Source organism: Telmatherina bonti (assembly GCF_933228915.1).
Source record: "Telmatherina bonti genome assembly, chromosome: 6".
In the NCBI taxonomy this organism is placed as follows: Eukaryota; Metazoa; Chordata; class Actinopteri; order Atheriniformes; family Telmatherinidae; genus Telmatherina; species Telmatherina bonti.
In genome coordinates this window covers 39,366,022-39,385,798 of record NC_136624.1, presented here as the reverse complement: position 1 = coordinate 39,385,798, position 19,777 = coordinate 39,366,022, and the positions used below count along the sequence as shown (strand labels likewise).

The 19,777-nt window shown below is 45.8% G+C and overlaps 1 protein-coding gene across 1 annotated transcript in view; it reads left to right on the top strand.

The window, feature by feature from the left end:
* suclg2 (succinate-CoA ligase GDP-forming subunit beta) overlaps positions 1 to 19,777 on the top strand; it is a 138,893-nt gene that overhangs the window by 80,223 nt on the left and 38,893 nt on the right. Inside the window, exons 8-9 of the mRNA XM_079242640.1 lie at positions 1,833 to 1,994; positions 3,041 to 3,183. Coding sequence (XP_079098766.1) covers positions 1,833 to 1,994; positions 3,041 to 3,183 — 305 coding nt within the window. The remainder of the gene's footprint in view (positions 1 to 1,832; positions 1,995 to 3,040; positions 3,184 to 19,777) is intronic.

The following is a 19,777-nucleotide window of genomic DNA, read 5'->3' as shown; positions in this document are numbered from 1 at the left end:
GAGGAGTCCAGACTGACCCTGTTCCAGACTCATCATGTGGTCTGAGGAGTCCAGACTGACCCTGTTCCAGACTCATCATGTGGTCTGAGGAGTCCAGACTGACCCTGTTCCAGACTCATCATGTGGTCTGAGGAGTCCAGACTGACCCTGTTCCAGACTCATCATGCGGTCTGAGGAGTCCAGACTGACCCTGTTCCAGACTCATCATGTGGTCTGAGGAGTCCAGACTGACCCTGTTCCAGACTCATCATGTGGTCTGAGGAGTCCAGACTGACCCTGTTCCAGACTCATCATGTGGTCTGAGGAGTCCAGACTGACCCTGTTCCAGACTCATCATGTGGTCTGAGGAGTCCAGACTGACCCTGTTCCAGACTCATCATGTGGTCTGAGGAGTCCAGACTGACCCTGTTCCAGACTCATCATGTGGTCTGAGGAGTCTAGACTGACCCTGTTCCAGACTCATCATGCGGTCTGAGGAGTCCAGACTGACCCTGTTCCAGACTCATCATGTGGTCTGAGGAGTCCAGACTGACCCTGTTCCAGACTCATCATGTGGTCTGAGGAGTCCAGACTGACCCTGTTCCAGACTCATCATGTGGTCTGAGGAGTCTAGACTGACCCTGTTCCAGACTCATCATGTGGTCTGAGGAGTCCAGACTGACCCTGTTCCAGAATGATGGAGCATCAGGGTCAGAAGAGAGGAAGAAGAAATGATGCAGATGCCTGGACTGATGCAGTAACGCCTAGTTCCTTCTGTACAAGCCTGAGGGGGAAGTCTATGATCTGGATTTGCCGCAGTTTCTCAGGTCTCAGATTGGGTCTGGGTTCAGCAACATTATGAATGAGGTCTGCCGACTACCTGGAAATCCTAAATGCAAGTTATTCCATCTTCCTCCAGGATTCGTGGTGCTCAGACTGTGAGAGAATGGTTCAGGGAATAGGAGTCATCATTTTTTCACCACAGAGTCCAGACCTTAGCCCTCCCCCCCACCTTCACTTGTTGTGAATTGGCGCTATACAAATAAAGTTGAATTGAATTGGTCAGACATCATCAGTACAAGATCTTGCAGAAGAACGACGGCAACACAAGATGGAAATAAATCTGCTGACATTGTAGAAGCTTCTGGAAACAACGACGCAGCGAAAGCTGCTGGAATCAAAGCTGAATGTCACACCGAGTGTTAGAGTTCTGTTTGAGCTGCGTCTGAATTGGTTTCTGCTTGTGAATAATATTCCTCTCTCTGACATAAAGGATCAGAAATAGTTTGAAAATGGTCTTATAATATTTAATAGCGTGATGGGTAGAAAAGATTTAGGTTTTTTCTGATGTCTTTCCTCCTTGGCATTCTGTTTACACACCTTATTGCCCCCGACCAGCAGCGCCGGCAGTCTGACTCACTGTTAATCAGAGTTATTTGTTCATTTCTCCTGAAAAGTTGCTACTTTTCTCATTAAAGCTTTTGAAATCTGAGCTCTTGGATGTAAATGTTCAGTTCTTCGCCTGGTATTTCTCCCAGGAAGCTTCAGGAGGCTTTTAAACCCATTCCCTTTGATGTATAAAGAAAATGTCCATTTACCATGATAGCCTAATAGCAGAGTGAAAGCTGCATACGTTAGTGAGCCAACGTTTGGGATAATTAAGACCAGAGGGCCAAAGGGACACCCTTCAGTTCATTTATCTCAGGTTGTAGACGGTAAATATCTACCGCTCTCTGTTCTCCATCTCCTGCTTCTGTCTGTCGTGGTTTCTGTTGCTGTCTCTATTCTCTATTATGTCCTAATTCCACTATTTTCCATTTTCACCCCCCTTCCTGTCCACATCTTCACCCCAGTGGTTTGCTTTGATGCTAAGATCAATTTTGATGACAACGCCGAGTTTCGTCAGAAAGCCGTGTTCGCCATGGACGACATGACTGAGAGCGACCCCACCGAGACGGAGGCAGCCAAGTGGGACCTCAAATATATTGGACTGGACGGAAACATCGCCTGCTTTGGTATGAATACATAGAACCCATTCACCTGCACATGCAAGTCACCCCCCTACACACACACACACACACACAAGGCTTTAATGTGTCTCATAAGTGAAAAGCTGGAAAGCAGCTGAAACGTGGTCGAGTGAAGGCAGCCGGGACTCTCCTCCAGTCTACGCTACAAGCAGCTTTCTGAAGTCTCCAGAATGAATCCTGCCATAACCAATGCCTTCTAATTAGCTATAATCCACCCAGAGAGTCTCCAAAGAGCCAGATTGTTAGCATTCCCATTAAAGCCCCCTCTCTAGTTATAAATCAAAGCTTTTACATTGTACAGCCGCCGTAACAGGTGCTCTCGTTTGTTACCCCATAGCCTCATAAACGCATTAGATGTCTGTTAGCACTACGCTCGCTCCCCATCCCACATCCCCGCTCTCTGAGAGTAACAACAGCTTTTAAGACCCTGCAGCTTCCATGAGAGCTCTGTAAGCCACCAGAGTGACAGCTGCTAAAGCTAATTTCTCTTTTATTGACACCTTGGCCAGGACGGGAGTTCAGTTGAGCCAAACTACGTGAGGTAAGACATTCTAGTGCAGTCTGCTCCTGGACAACCCAGCAGGCTAGCAGCGCTGGCAGTTTGCTTACAAGGTCACACAGTCCACAAAAAATGTCAAATATTTTCATTCACAGCACTTTGTGATGGAATTCTCACTGTGTTTCTCAACTCAAACTTTCATTATTTCTGTAGCTTTTTGCTGTAATTTGGTGGATGATTAGTGCACGGTTCCTTTGCGGATGTTCTTTCAGCCATTGTTCCCTCGACGCCGTTAATGTTGTTTTAATTAACACATGTTTGCTGGTATTATAGTTTCCGCTCGGGGACTTTGTTTTAATTTCTGGACTTTAGCCTTTCATTAATGGGAAAATGTAGCCTCATTATGCGTACTAAATGCAGTGTATTTCCTTTCTGTCATTATTAAGCTACAGTACCATTAGCGCTCATTATGCACACACAGATGACTATTTGCTACCAAAAAGTGACTGTTTTTAAATTTTGTCTTTAAAAGTGAATGGAGCTGGGTTGGCTATGGCCACGTGTGACATCATTGACCTGCACGGAGGGAAGCCTGCTAATTTCCTGGACCTGGGGGGCGGAGTCAAAGAGCGGCAGGTGTACGAGGCGTTTAAGCTGCTCACTGCTGATCCAAAGGTAGGAACATGATGGATCTAAGCTGTTTAACTTGTAGTTGACATGTTGTCATTGTTAGTCATGAATCTTGTCAAAGCAGCTCCGTGTGCTTGGCGAGCGTCCTGCCACGGAGACGCCAGCCCTCATTAGACGGGGGGACCTGGCGCACGTCCATGTTTCTCTGAGGGAAACGGACTGTTACATGCCGTCGTTCGTGTCGCTGAGCTTTGGGTTTTACACTCTGCTGTAAGGTTTAAAGGCTTTGTGTTCTGACGTGCATCCATACGGTGCACGGTGAAAACGCTGCAGAGGCAGCAAGCCTCTGCGAACATCAGCTGAAGGCGAGCAATGGCGGCGACTTTAACAACTAACACAGTGAACACGTCAGGAACCCTTGTGTTATTGATCTCAGTCACATTCCAGACATGACCAGAACGGCTTTCTAACATCTGAAAAACTGGAAAATCCAGACCTGAGTCTGTTTCTGTGTCATGCGTTCATATGGCGCCAACGGGATTATCGTCATATGAACGCCCTCTTTGCAGTTAATCCAAATGATCTGATGCATGATCACAACTTCTGAGGACACTGAAGTTTAAACATATCACCCCTTCAGGGTCTGCCTGGTTAACATACAATCACAACTCCTCCATCAGTCATCTCCAGCAGACTGTAGACTTCCTAGCAGCTCATCCAGAGGCTGCTGCAGCTTTAACCAGGACTCAGAGATCTGAACACATCACACTAGATTTAACATCTTCATACTGGTTTCCAGTCAGTCACAGGATACACTTAAAACCCTACTGATGGTTTACAAATCCCAGAACGTCTCAGGCCCAGAATATATCTGTGATACGTTCAGATGAGATAAACCAAGCAGAGCTGTTAGATCAGGGGTCCTGGAGCTCTTCCACCCTGCAGCTTGTAGATGCATCCCTTCTCCAACACACCAGGAAGAAACAGCTGACTTGTCTCCTCTGCATGTCATCCAGCCCAGGAAAGGCCTGCTAACGAGCTGTTCAGTCTGATAAGGAACCGCGAAGAATCCGCACCATTTCTACACACAAATAAGTGACCTTGAACAGTTTTACATGTGTGCTAAAGTTGTGCAAGTAAATATGTCAGTGGTTTGGCTCACGCCGCAGGATGCATCACATCTGCAACATTCCCATGTAACTGCTTTACGTTGCTATTGTTTCATTTGGTGCTTGGAGCCTTTTAGCAGAGTTTCTCTCCATGGGTTTGGTATGCTACGTGTTGGCATTAGTGCTTCCTCACATGCGCAAAGATCTTCTGTACTCCACCTGTTTCATGCTAAAAAGGCTGTGTATTCCTAACACCATGCCACAGAGCAGACTGAGGGTCTCCATGCAAGGCTCAACCCTCTGCTTTAAACTGCTGCAGAGGTTTTCACGGCATGAACGGAGCGGCGTCGCACGGCTCTGCAGAAACTTTAACACCCCAGCAGGTGATGCACGGCCCAACTGAAATATCTGCTGTTTGATCGATTCAGCTTCATGAATTAAAACCAGTAGAGTGTGGAAGAAAATGAATCGGCTGGATTACAATGAAACGGGAACAGGATGGGGGGGGACAAAGTTGCTCCTCACTCTCCTCCCGTATGGGACCATCATCATTATTTTCATAATATCATTTCAGAAATAAGTTGGACATCTGCAAAGGAAAAACCGAGAAAGGCTTCTGCCTCTCCGGATCCAGATGGGGGAGTGGGCCCGCCGCCCCTCCCTCCTGCTGTTGTGGATGGAAATAGCGACAAGAAGCTCCTCCCTAACGGTGAAAAAAGTCGACCAGGACTGACATTAAATAGGTCTGGAAGCAGCATTAGCATTTCAACCAGGGTATCTGAGGAACCTGCTCAGGTCTGTGGAGGGAATGTTAATCATCTGCAGGCTGCACATTTGCATTTGGTTTCTTCTTCTTGTCTTTTTTCTTGCAGCCACAAATTGCCACGCTTAATCTTAAAAATATGAGTGGAGACTAACATTTACATCGCACCCCAGGTTAGGTGGATGTGATGAGGTGAAAATTATTGAGTTCAAGAGTCAATGAGTTCTCTTCCCCTCGTTCGCCATGAATACTAACAGCACAATGATTATGGCCTTGAAATTTGCAGCCTATTAATGAATTCACAGTTAGACTTCTTAATGTGAGCATCATATTCTTTTCTCATTCTCTGATTTTTTTTATGTTTTCTGAGATTTAAACAGTCTACGTCCCACAGAAGCACTTTCAGCTGGCGGTGGGTCGGCTTGAAATGTCCCACTGTAATGACGCCATACATTTCTACAAAAACAGAAACTTGAGTGTCTTTCTTTTTGTTCAGCCTCCTCTGCTTTTGTCTCCCTCTCTGCATCTTTCTACCTCTAGCTCTCAGATTCTACTTTGATGTCTGGGGCTCATTGTGCTGAGAGGAGTGGAAGCAATATGAGAGTACTGCTGGCGCTGAATTACAGAGATGGAGCAGGAGATGACAAAGCCTCCCGTTTCCTTGTTTACTCACTTCTCCAGTATCCACCCTTAAAGCACGCATTACTTTAAACATGATTATTTTCTGGGAGAAGAGAGAGGAGGCCAAACGCGGGGTGGTGCGTTCAAAACAAGTGTCTTCCATATAGCTCAGCTGCATCTGCTGGATCGGACATTCGTAACCACGGGGCTGCGGATCATGGCCGGGCCTCGAGTGCCACATGGTCCCTTTTCTTCCTTCATTGTGGTAAAATCTAACAGTAAATTTGGTGTTTCTAAGGTCACATTCACATCGGCCATGTTGATCCAAATCCGAGTCTGTTTGCTTGGAAAGTCGCTACGTTTGGGGAAATGTGAACGCGCCAAATGAAATCTGATCCGGACCAAAGAAGCGACTCGGTCCGCCTACAAACGCAGGTCTCGGTCCGTTCCAAGCGGACCAAATACAGGAAGCGGACTACAAACCAAGTCCCTTCCTGCATGTGGCGTAGCATTGCATTGTGGGTAAATCCATAGCGATTGCGTTAAGGGTCTCATCTGGTGTTCATACTGCGTCCATTGTTGCAGTGGATTTCTGCAGGATACTTGCATAAGACACAATAAAAACCCAAAACAGCCATAGTTTGGTCTCCATGTTTAACTGGCAGGTGGAGGAAACAGAGTTTTCTTCTTCACGCCGGTCTGGTCCTCTCTTCTGCTAAATACTAGTGCAGCGCCACCTCTGGTGGGAATGGGGAGATATTATTCTAATGGTTTGGAATAATGCACCTTAGGATGTATCCCCATCAGGACAGTCCGCTAGACTCGGTCCGGTTGGGGACTCGGCTCAGGTATAGGGGGATGTATCTATCCGGACCGAGATCGTGTTCACGCTGGACTTTGATCAAACCAGTCAAACCATTAGAATAATATATCCCCATTCCCATGTATTTAGGCCGCTGGAAACAGACTGAGACCTGCGTTTGTAGGTGGACCGAGTCCGCTTCTTTGGTCCGAATCAGAATTGGTTTGGTGCGTTCACATTTCTCCAAACGAAGCAGACTTTCAAACAAACAGTCTCGGATTCGGATCAAAAAGGCCGAAGTGAATGTGCCCTGAGTCTGAGTGTCTGGATTATTTCTTGAAAGAGCCTGATATTACGTCATGAGTTATCAGCCTGTTGGGCGTCAGGTATGTGCAGTTTTACATACATGTCATGTATAAATTTCTTCATAATGACCTCATTATATCATATCATATTTTACAAGGTTCTGGATTTGGTTCATTCATTCATTCATTCATTCATTCATTGTCCATATGGGGATTTGCTCTGTTTTGCCGCCCCTAGTGGATGAGGGGGGAACTACAGTTTTATGCATTTCTGCATACGCTTCATTTTTAACCGCTGGAGGTTGCCGCTTGGTTGCACATGAAAAGCAGTAGTTGCTGCGAGATCTTGCAGTTGTAAAACCGCAATCTGAAGTTTTCAGACAGATTTTTCAGCAATGCTACCATATCTGACAGCACAGTCTTATTTATGTGAACTCCATGCCGGGTAGGGAGGAGGAGTTGTTTTCCCTCTATGTCCTCTACAAAAACGCTCAAGGTTGTCTGAAAAGTTCAACTTTTTCAAAGAGCTCTCCCACATTTGCATCCCTACCTCCGAGCTGCAAGTAAAGTTGGCTCCAGTGGGCAGGGATCTCACACAGGAATGCAACCAGAGCTGAGGATTCCTGGTCCTGCATGAACTGAGACAGCTCCTCTGCTTTCTTTTTAGAAAAGAAACTTGGTGATTTCTTTGCGTAAAACAAAGAAGCGCTGCAGAACCCGCCGCCTGCTCAGCCATCTGACATCACTGTTCTGCAGTAGGTCTAAATATTCTGCGTCTTGTTCCTGTAGCAGTAGTCTGAAGAGCTGGTGCTGCAAGCTTGAAGTTGAGAAAATGTGGTTTACAATTTTCATCACAGTCTCCATTGTTCCTTTCATCTTACCAGACCGTCTGGTGAATGATGCAGTGTAGTGAGGTAACTGTGGGGTGGTCTGACATGAGACGAGATGCTAAACCCATCTCTCGTCCATGGATGGTCCACCATCAGTCACAAGAAGGTTGATTTTCTCCAGCTCCAGAAAATGTTTTTTAAAAAAAATTTTAATAGAAGTTTACATGACCTCACCTGTTGAGCACAGCAGCTCCTCTTTGAAAAGCTCTCCGTTAAAATATCTCAAAAAAACTGCCAGCTGTGCAGCATCTGTTGCATCTGTAGACTCGTCCACAGCTAACGGCATGTAATCCACACACTGCAGTTCATTCAGTAAAGTGGAAAAACTGTCCTCATATGAAGTTTCCAGTCTCCGTGCCGCAGTTTAATCCATCCTGCTTCACACGGTTATTGATCTTGTCTTTGTGTCTGTCACCGGCAAACAGCTCCGCCACGATTCCCAACCTGCACACCTTGACAAGTTCAGCTACCATAAATGGCTTGCCCTTTTTCAGCTGTTCCCAAGTGACACGGAGCCGTGCAGCAGTGGCTTTTTCAGCAAAAATAGTTTAGTCGTCAACATTGTTCTAAATAAGATGACTTCAACGCAGCAGTCCTGCCTTTCCTTGCAGTGCTACCAGTTGGGAAAGCTGCTATGAAGCTGGTAGGGCTGTGACAATATTCTTTTGTCCCGATTCGATTCCAATTTTTTGGGTGATTTAAATTGCAATTCTCACAATTCCTGATTTTTGTAGATTAAAAGCAAAAAAATGTATAAACTTTTTGTTTTGCTCGTCATTTTTCTTGATATCAGTGAGGAAAAAACAGCACAGCAGTCAGACCATCATTCTGCTGCTATAACGCCCAAGAAGACAAGTAAAAAGATCAATAAAAACAATAAATATTACAAAAATTTTATAGTGCATTCATTTTATTTGTTTGAAAAAAATGGATTTTAAAATTGTGAAGAAAAAAATCCCGATTTCCGATTTTTCGATGTAATTTTGCACACAACAACATTCTTTTGGCCAATTAAACACAGCGGTTTACCGGCAAAATAAAAACAAGCTCATCTGTCCATTTGCTATTTAACTGCCTGTTTCCGACGTCAACTTTTCTCCACTTGCTAACCTCACTCATGTTCTGCCAAAGAGAAGATAGTCGCCCGGCAGACACGTCTTCTGCAGCGCAGGGATTTTTTACCGCCTGCTCAGCCCCGTTCTTAAAGCGCTACATGTAAACTAATGACCAGGAGGACTACTTTTTTTATCCAGTCCCTCGTGTTAAAGGGGAAATATTTAAAGTTTACAACATCATCAAAGACAAAAAATATTTAATTTGGAGCAAGTAGAGGAACTTGCGGGCAGTCAGCAGCCATCAACGGGCCGGATTTGGCCCGCGGGCCGTGAGATGAGTATGGCTGCGTCAGACCATTCAGCTTTGTTTGAATTTCGGCCCCCCAGGTTTTTAAGTTTTTATTTATTTTCCCCGGTGAAATAAATAGCTCCATGCACTTCATATCCACGTCTACAACAGTTTGTTGACAGAATGGTTGAATTTATTACGGTTTCCCTCAGATCACCTGTAGGCATGAAGCAGGAGCAGGAAGCAATACCAACCGCCAAATAACCTCCTTATTGCCTGCTGTCTGCGCCGTGAAGGAAGTGGCAGATGGATGCTTTGTCCAACTCCACATTTATTTTTTTCCTCAGAGCTGAAGGCTTTTTTTGTGGATTGTTTTCTTTATAATTTTATGAACAAGCCTGAATGATAAAATTTCTCTAAAACGCTGTTAGGCTACATATTAAATCATCATTTGTTCTGGTCATTTTTTCTCTCTATGATGATTTGATCATCACTCATTGTCATCAACATTAAAATGCTGTTCTAGAAGATTTCTTCTGCATAAAAGAAAGTAAAACTCTTCTGTTTCTTCTGTTTGTTCATCTAAAACTGACCCCAGACGGATCAGTTTTCAGGAAACGGATACTTCCAGAGGTGAGGAACAGGTCAGGCGAGCTGCTTTTAAAGGCAAATCAAGGCTTTTCCACTCAGAACATTTCGTTCTGCTGATGTCTGGAGTCACATTTCTGTTGTGGGTTGTAAACGTTCAGCCTCCCACTCTGTTCATCAGCGTCAGTGTAAAACTGAGGCGAGGGGAGAATGAAAAGCAAAAGATGGAGCGTTGCCATTTGCTTTTTTATTTATTAATTCTGCTGTGGAACTGTGCCACTCTCAGCTTCCTCATCGCTGTAATGCAGCATGTGGATTTGTCTTATTGTGTGTAATTATTGCTTGCAGCCTCGTGGAAGGCGTAGCTTCGTACACGCATCTGCACCTTGTGTCGGCTCGCCCAGGTGACGGATCCAGGTGTTTTCACCTGCATCTGTTCATGTCTGACTTCAGCTGAGTGTTTGTGTGTGTAACCTTTCATTTCTCCTGCATCTTTACTTTGTGTTTGTGCAACAATAATGTGTGTTCCACCTCCAACAAGCAGTTTCACTTCCTCCCAGCTCGGTGGAACTCACCTGTTGAAGCCACGTTTGTCTTCCTGCCAGTGGCGCCCGTCTCCCATCCACAGGGAACACACCACGTTTACCGCTTCATCCTTTGTGTTTCATTCCTTTTATTGACTTATTTGACTGAACGTACGCACAAGATGATGATGACGATGTCCCCTAAAAATGACTCTCCTCCACATTTTGCTGCATCACGACTTCCCTCTTTTCTATTTCTCTTCTGTGTTTCTCACAACTCTTTCTCCTCTTTATGCATCTCTTTTTTTCAGCGCAGCCTTTCATCTGGATAAATCCTGTTAAAGTCTATGTGAGGAGCTCCCCTTAGGTTCATGCCTGCTAGTTAAATCCTGCAGGAGCTCAGCACAGGCTTTCTCATCCCCGTGCGGAGACGTCTGATCCCGTGTCTAATGTGCTTCCACATGTCTGGTGTCGCAAAACGGCAGCGGCTCCAGCCGAGCCAGGTGACACCAGAGAAATTTGTCCCTCTAAGAGAAGGAGCTCTTTGTTTAAACGGCTGTTTCCTCGGGGGTGCTTAAAGTACACGACTTCATTGGAAGTCACACAGCTTTTTATTTCACTGGTAAGAGATGCAAATACGTGCAAATGCATGCTTGTGTTGTCTCACATGTGTTGTATACACCTCTTTACAAACACGCAGCCCTCCTGGGACGACCTCAACTTTTAATCACAAAAGTCACCTGTAATGCAAAAGTCTCACGCTGTGTTATGTTGGAGGAAAAGGATCCGCCTCTCCGGCTGGAGCCCAAGGCCTCTGGGAGCTTCTGGTCCCCTGTGCAATAAATACAAGCAATGCAACGCAAAGAAAGAGGGAGAAAAAGAAGAAAGAAAGCTACTCCGATAATGGAGTTCATTCCCAGCGCGTATTACACAAGTACTAAATAGGAGACCAGCCATTGGGGGACGCATACTTAGCCCAGCCAGCACACTGGGGCTGCCACATTCAGGCCAAACTACAAGACTGAACATTGTATGTGACAAGCAGACAGTTTGTGTGCTCTAAGCGGCCCTCGGCTTCATGTATTTCTTTTCCTTCTCAGTTGTGCGCTGTGTGTAGCTCATGCTGTTGGTTTGCCATTATTGGAGCGAGGCTCTACCTTATTTCATGGTTTTTCCTGAAGATTTGCTTACAGTGCAGTAAAACCTAATAGAGGCCAAAATGAGGTTGGGAATGTGTGTATTATTGTCTGCTTCTGTGCATTAAAAAGACTCCAGCAATGTGGGAGGCTTGTGTTTTCAGCTAATCCCAGAATGGATTGACCCTGTGTTAGTCGTTGAAATGAGTTCTCTCTGAGGAAGCACCATTGTCTGGTCTTTATCTAAGATATCTCTGTTTATTATACGTAGAGTTTATTCTTTACTTTTTAATTTACTGTCATAATAAATGGTTTACATCTGTGCTCATCGCAAGGCTCTGTTCTAAGCTTTGCTAAGTTGTGACCCCTACATGCAGCCCGTCTACAAGCCGATGCAACATCGGTGACTCGCGCCACGATGAATCCTTGGTGCTCTGTGAACTCAGAGACTTGTGTGGAAGCAACATCTGATTTAATGGAGTTTGTTTGTAGTGACTGTGTTTGCAGTCTTTGCAACGCCAGATTGGCTGTAACATTAGAGCGCCTGCCTGCACTGTTTAGCTTCCCCTCGTGCTCAGACTCTGCTCATGCACTGGGCCTCCATGGATATGACTTGTTCATGTGCATCCTGGGCTTCCTGTGCATCCTGGGCTTCCTGTACATCCTGTGCTTCCTGTGCATCCTGGGCTTCCTGTGCTTCCTGTGCATCCTGGGCTTCCTGTACATCCTGTGCTTCCTGTGCATCCTGGGCTTCCTGTGCTTCCTGTGCATCCTGGGCTTCCTGTGCTTCCTGTGCATCCTGTGCTTCCTGTGCATCCTGGGCTTCCTGTACATCCTGTGCTTCCTGTGCATCCTGTGCATCATGGGCTTCCTGTACATCCTGTGCTTCCTGTGCATCCTGGGCTTCCTGTGCTTCCTGTGCATCCTGTGGATCCTGTGGATCCTGTGCATCATGGGCTTCCTGTGCATCCTGTGGATCCTGTGCATCATGGGCTTCCTGTGCATCCTGTGCATTCTGTGCTTTCTGTGCATCCTGTGCTTCCTGTGCTTCCTGTGCATCCTGTGGATCCTGTGCATCCTGTGCATCCTGTGCTTTCTGTGCATCCTGTGCTTTCTGTGCTTCCTGTGCTTCCTGTGCATCCTGTGGATCATGGGCTTCCTGTGGATCCTGTGCATCATGGGCTTCCTGTGGATCCTGTGCATCATGGGCTTCCTGTGGATCCTGTGCATCATGGGCTTCCTGTGGATCCTGTGCATCATGGGCTTCCTGTGCATCCTGTGCTTTCTGTGCATCCTGTGCTTCCTGTGCTTCCTGAGCATCCTGTGGATCCTGTGCATCATGGGCTTCCTGTGGATCCTGTGCATCCTGTGCTTTCTGTGCATCCTGTGCTTTCTGTGCTTCCTGTGCGTCCTGTGCATCCTGTGCATCCTGTGGATCCTGTGCGTCCTGTGGATCCTGTGCATCCTGTGCTTCCTGTGCGTCCTGTGGATCCTGTGCATCCTGTGCTTCCTGTGCATCCTGTGGATCCTGTGGATCCTGTGCATCCTGTGGATCCTGTGCATCATGGGCTTCCTGTGGATCCTGTGCATCCTGCGGATCCTGTGCTTCCTGTACATCCTGTGGCTGCAGGCATTGAGGAGTTTCAGGGCATCGAGAGAGAAACTTCTGGTTTCCAGAGGTCCTGTTGTTACGAGAGGTGTGTTAGTCTGCAGCATCGTTATGTTGCTCCATTCTGTTTGTTTACAGAGTTTGTCACGTGAACTTGTGATGAGCAAGCTAACATTAAGATAAGGTAAAATGTAAGAAATCTTGAGAATACATATCTCTGACGTCAGTTATTTTTTTCACTTGATGCTTTTTTCAGCATTTTAAGTTTGTACAAGATGGTTGAATCAGGTTTCATCATTTGATGCATAAAAACTGTCACAAGTTGCTTCAAACCTGATGCTTCATCCACAACAAGTCCATGGAAACAACGTATATCTGGCTGAAGGTACTCGGCGCAGATAATTATTATAAAAAGCAGTTAGAAGCTGTGAGTTAAACATTCACCCATGTAGAGACGCGGTTACGTCCTCGGCTTCCACACACCCACTTAAAAAATGACTGACTGCTCCTTTCTACTGATTAATGTTTGCATCATAAATTTGGACAGTAATGTGCGTTTTTCTCAGAAATCTCCAACTTAGTGTGAGTTAACCCCAAGCTGAAGGGCAAACAGGGTTGCCAGACTCCAGACTGTGTCAGTCCTTTACTGAAGCCATGCAAATGACCGGAGATGCACCGTGCAGCTGATGACTTGTCACACTGATTGGCCCTTCAGGGAAGTAAAGCCGTGTCCGCTTTCCTCTCCGTTGGAGCGGCGTTAGAACAGCGCGGCATGCTTTCAAAGACGAGCGTCGCCTTTTCGCAGCACCACCAGCAGACATCGCTATTACTTAACCATCATGTATGCATAAAGAGCATTGGATTGCTAATGTAGTCACCTCACCTCAGCGCCTTGTCTTGGCACCAATTTGTCCCCAGTTGATTCTCACATACGCTTACGCATACACATTCTCACTTCCACCCAGCCGGGGAGGGAGACGAGTCCCATGGTTCTGTCTGATTGAGCTTTCTCCTGTCTGCCATTCCTCATCTGAAGGAAATCAATAGAGGATCCGGGATTGGAGCTCGGGCTAATTGAGCTCTGCTCTCTCTGTCCTCTTATTGCTGCCAGGAGCACTTTGTCATCACAGCACCTGGTTCACACCGATGGGGGGCGGGCGGTGGGCGATCAGATGAGGCCTGTGGATGGCACGGAGAGGAGGGGGGGGGCTGCATGTAACGGTCGAGCTTTCTTTTTCCTCATGTGGTTTTCTGGCAGCTGCAGGATGAAGCAGAAAAGTTTGGTTGCGTCGTTTTATGAAGCAGAATCGTTCCAGCTGCATTTGTCTCTTCGGTTGTCGTTGCCTCTCCTGCAGGTGCTCAGTGCAACACATCACGACAGCCATCGCATCTCCTTTAGTCTTTTCTGAACAGGAAACAGCCGTTGGAAGGAAATATGATGCAGCAGGTCAGCTGTGTTTACACTCCAACATACTCACGGACCAGTCGCTCTCAGTAATGCCTCATTAGACTCCAGCATGCTGCTGCAGCGCCACCATTCCTGCTTTTATTCTTCTCAGTATTTTAATTAATTTGCTCCACCTTTCTCACCTTCCTCCTCCTCCGTCCTTCATCTTTCTCTGAGCCGTAACCACATGCAGTCTGGATCCTCTCCCCCACTTCGCTCCCCTCTGGAGCTTATGTGTGAGCTCGGCAGGGGAGCATGTGAAGCCCACTCACATCCAGTAGATGAGATAATTCCCACTCACCCGAGTCGTGTACTGCCATCAGTACTGCACCTTTCCTGTCTGCCTGGGCTGTGCGTGTGGGAGGTGGTCTTTTCAAGCTGATCAGTAATTGAAACCCAGGTTAATTGCTTTGTAATGTTGTAGATTAATTACCGCAGTAAAAAAAAACTGGTAGGCGTTAAAGTAGCGGCGCGTGAGGGTTATCTCTGTGTGAGTGCATGTGATCCGAGCGCGTTTCACATCATTAACTTCAGCGTCACTCACAGGAAAAACTTCTGAAACTCTGTTCAGGTGCTAATGTCAACATGTGTTAGCAAAAAGCTAAATGCAATCTAGAATAAACGTTTGTAATCCCTGATTCATGATGCTTTTAATCCCACAGGATCAAACCTTTTAAAAGCGTTTATCAGGGATCCTCATATCTGGTCCACGAGGGCCGGTGTCCTGCAGGTTTTCCAAGTGAAACCTGTTGGAACAGACTCAGACAAGATCTGCACATGTCTGCTAAATCTGCATTGATTTGAATCAGGTGTGTTGCAGCAGGGACACATGGAAAGCCTGCAGGACACCGACCCTCATGGACCAGGGTGGAGGATCCCTGCCGTATATATCGCTAAAGCAGGACTCATACATGCTCCTGTAAACATTCCTGAAATGATATGAAATGAAAAATACTTTATTAATCACCAAAGGGAAATTCAATTTCTGATTTTTGTCACATTCAATTTCATAAAACAGGAGCTTTAATCGTTTATGTGCTGCTGATCGTGACGGTGACTAACACTAAGAGCAAATCCTCAGATGAACCCGAGACGACAGAAAAACTCTCAGAAAGCGCAGATAAAAAGTTTTTTCATGTAATTATTACCAGAAGAATAAAAATGTCACATTTCCAGAGATTTGCTTTAAAAACACAAAACAAACGGCATTGTTGAGGGAAATAACGAGCGAGTTGTTATGAAGGAGTTCAGAGTCTTTAAAGGGCTGCGAACGTCTGGCCTCTTTTCACTTTGACTTGGAAATCTGCCTGAACATCCAAATTTCCCTACATATCAATGCTTTGTTTAACACAGAGATTAAAGTGAGCATTGATGTTATTTTCCAAACAGCCTCAAGGATACACGATGTCTCATAAGAATAGGTTGGATTTTCATGTTTGCAGTGGATGTTTATCCGTGGTACTCCATGTGAGCATATTTAATCTGCAGCACTTTGGATCAGTGGCTGCATGCAGCTGTTGTAAGTCCTGTCTGCAGATTATATTATTGCGCAGAGCCTTGTGAGGCTGGTGTTTGTTCTAACGGAGCCTCGGGCTCTTAATAACTCGCATTAACCTCCTAATTTTAGTCAGACTTGGCTTTTAAATCCAACTGGACCTCCTGCCCTCTTCCTTGTTGAGACATTGCAGGTTTGGGTCGGATCGTGCCGTTGAAGATCTGGCTCTTTTCCAAAAGCTTCTATGTGTTAAAAAGCTGCATGAGAAGACTAGCGAGGTTTGGGCAAAGGGAGAAAAATCCTCAGAGCCAATCATGTTTAAGTAGATTTTACAATATTCAGTATTTTCCAAGAAAAAGTCAGCAAACATCAAGACGGTTGAATTCCCGCCGCCTTAGTGCAGAAAGTCTGCCGTGTCTCCTCTCCACCCGTCTCGTGTCAGGTGTTTGTTGCTTTGTAAGGCGAGACATGCCGGCAGCAGTACAGCGAGAGATTATTGTCATCATAATTAGCTTTTCCAGGCCCGATTTGATACGAGCATCTCGTCTGAGCCGCACACTTCTTTATTATCCGGCGTAATGGAAAGACAATGAGCCTGACGTAAAACGTTGGCCTTGTCATATCTCCAGAGAAATCTGCTGGTGCTTTGTGTTCCTGTGCTTCGGGTCGGGTGGATGGAAAGCAACAGTCACAGCAGATTCATCTCAGCGTCGTTTACATCTCCAGATATCAGAAGGAAATTCTGTTAAGGCTTAAAGCAGCGACTACAGACTCACCAGTCGCTTTCTAACAGCCTCAAAGTTCAGATGTTTACAGCTTTACATTTCCCTCATCCAGCCACATCTTATGGTCTGCCTGTGGGGAGAGGTCGGTCTTCAGTTTTCTCTGCATGCTGACATGACTGTCTGCTGCAGCGGCAGTCGTTCACCAAGCAGCAGAAGCGATGTAGAACATGGCTCTGCTACACGATTATCGAAGTCGCTATCTAGGGCTGCGAGGGGAGGTGCGGATGGACAGACAGGGTACAGACAAGGGAAGGATTGTAAAGGCAGAGAGTCGTTTCCTTACCATGAATGTACTGAATCACAATAAAAACTGTCTGTTTAAATGTAAATCTGGGAGCTCAATCCCCCCCCCCACCACACGTCTGCTTCAGTACACAGAGCTCATGTTTATTTTTTCTTATTTTTGCCTGCTTTGCTTGAACTCGTACCGTACAACGGTGAATATTTACATAATCCTCATACTTAATCTACATTTTTATAGAATTTTTCAACTCTCGCCGTTTCTTCTCGTTGTTGAGGAGCTACAGGTGGTACACTGCTCCCTTTGTAAAGGTTTCGTTGCCATGACAACAGCCTGGCGGTAAAACTTATGTTCTTCATTGGAACACACAATGTGTGTTCTATGAAATATCACAGAATGCTTAATAAAAGAAAGCGGCCACCTGAGGTTTCTGGAGATCCAAATGCAGACCCGCGTCCTCTCTGCTTAATGGATTCTTAATGGATCCAGGCCGACGCTTTTGTTAAAGAGGTTCAAGTTCCTTGTTTGGTTCCCACTTTAGTCCCATTTTCTACCATCTGATGCTCTCTGTTCTCTTTGAGACAGTGGTTGGATTTAATTACAACGAAGCTGTATTTTTGCTTCTCTGGAGCAAGAGACGGATGTAAACATGGGAGCGCTGATGTTTCTTATGGGGATGTCCACAAAGGCTGATGACAGGGTAATCATTCCCCCGAGGTATGGAACGTGATGGAGTGGGGTAATGGTTTCATACAGCTGGTGGTAGAAAGAGATGGTACGCGTCCACTAGCTGGCAGTGAGGAGGAGTTGGGATGGGACAACACGCCAGTATTAAAGCCAAGCGACAACCTCCGGCAGTTAAAAGTGAAGCCAATGTGAAGTGCATTAAACTGCAGTTCCCTCTTCATCCACTAGGGGCTGCAAAACAGATCAAATCCCCATAGACTCCCATGTTAAAAAGACCAACTTCATAGCAGAAATAAACATGTTTACAGCAGATATAAACATGTTTACAGCAGGAATAAACATGTTTACAGCAGAAATAAACATGTTTACAGCAGAAATAAACATGTTTACAGCAGGAATAAACACGTTTACAGCAGGAATAAACACGTTTAATGCAGGAATAAACACGTTTACAGCAGGAATAAACATGTTTACAGCAGAAATAAACACGTTTACAGCAGGAATAAACACGTTTAATGCAGGAATAAACACGTTTACAGCAGAAATAAACACGTTTACAGCAGGAATAAACATGTTTACAGCAGGAATAAACATGTTTACAAACATGTTTACAGCAGGAATAAACACATTTACAGTAGAAATAAACATGTTTACAGCAGGAATAAACATGTTTACAGCCTGGTTCAAAAATCCATTTTAGGTTTAATAGGTCAGGTTTACCTTCATGACAACTGTGGGGGGAGTGAATTTTTTTCTAACTCGTCCGTTTAAAAGTAATTTAATCTCGATATTTGGCATATTTAGGGGGCATGTCCTTTTGATTGACAGGTACCCAATCTCCCACTTCAAGTCAGAAGAACGTAGAAGAACCGCGGTTTTTAGCTGGTTAACAACGTGACTTAGCTTTAGCCCGCTTACCTCCGTTAGCTGGTTAGCTCCTGCTATCTCCGGGTTAGCTCGGTTAGCTCTTAGCTACAGAAAGCTCGGAGTTCGCTTGATGTCAATCATCCACCATGACGCTCACAGCCCCCCTCTCAGCTCCACCTCTGCCCATATTTATATTTTCCGGGCGAAACAACACGCATGACGCTGCCAACATGGCGACGGTAGGAACCGCCCACCGAGCTTCAATTCAGCTCTTTAGAAACCTACGGGTGACGTCACGGAGGCTCCGCCCATTTTTTTACGTACAGTCTATGTTTAAAACTTAAGATGTGGCACCAAACAGAAGTCTTAAGCTTTGAGGTGCAGCAGGTTACTGGAAGCTGTGCAGAAACCGAAGGAAATGCTGTAAAAATATCCAGATTTTCTGGCTGTTTCCTTTCGATCATTTTCTTGGTTTCTGGATGTTTGCCGTTCTGGTCTCTCTCTAGATGATCCCACGCCTCTTCAGAAACGTTAAGATCCAGGCTCTGGGGGGGACTCATGACTCCAGCAGATTCTTAGAGTCCCAGTTTCCCTCTTTACAGCTCCTGTCAGCTCCGCTGGACTTGTTTTGTTTCCTAAGAACAAAACTTTCTACTTCTTCCGTGATTTTCTGGCTTACCATTGATGACGTTTCCTCTGTGTTTAAAAGCAAACCATGGCAAGTTTTCAGCTAATAGCTTTCTGGGAATCAACTTAATGGTGCAAAAATATTATTTTATGCCTGTCAAATTATGTTATCGTTGGCATATTTCACAAATGCAAGTAAGGAAATGTCACCAGTTTGTATTTTTCTGTAAAAAGTTACTACAGGATGAGAAAAAGTGCCCGAAGAAGAGATTTAAAACTGCTGCAAAAGGAGCCGTCGTTCAGAGAAACCGCTCTGCTTCGACTCTTCTCTTCAGCCAGAAGTCTCAGATTAACTGAGAACATTTCACCAAGCAGGACCCGCCGTTCTGGTTAAAGGCCGGGACAATTCGCCGTCGAGTGGGACGGGATGGGGATGAGGATCAACACCTCCTAATGCAAGACCACGCTTCTCAGCTGGGAGAGTGTCGGGTCGGGATTGAGGTCCTGAACCAAGTAGCTCTGGGCAGGAGATCTACAGGTAGATCCATGTGGATTCTGCATCGGTCTGACGGGGCGAACCGGTCCGTCTCCGTACTGACCCCACCAGGTGTCATAAACAGGCAGTACGAGGAAACACAAGATCGCAGATCCAAGCAGCACAAGAAACTCCTCAGAGAAGCACGTCACAACGGGAGATGGACTCGCAGGAGACCGAGGACATGCTGGAGGGGCTACAGCTCCCGGTGGGCCTGGGAACACTTCAGGATCAGGACTTCAGGATCCGGACTTCAGGATCCGG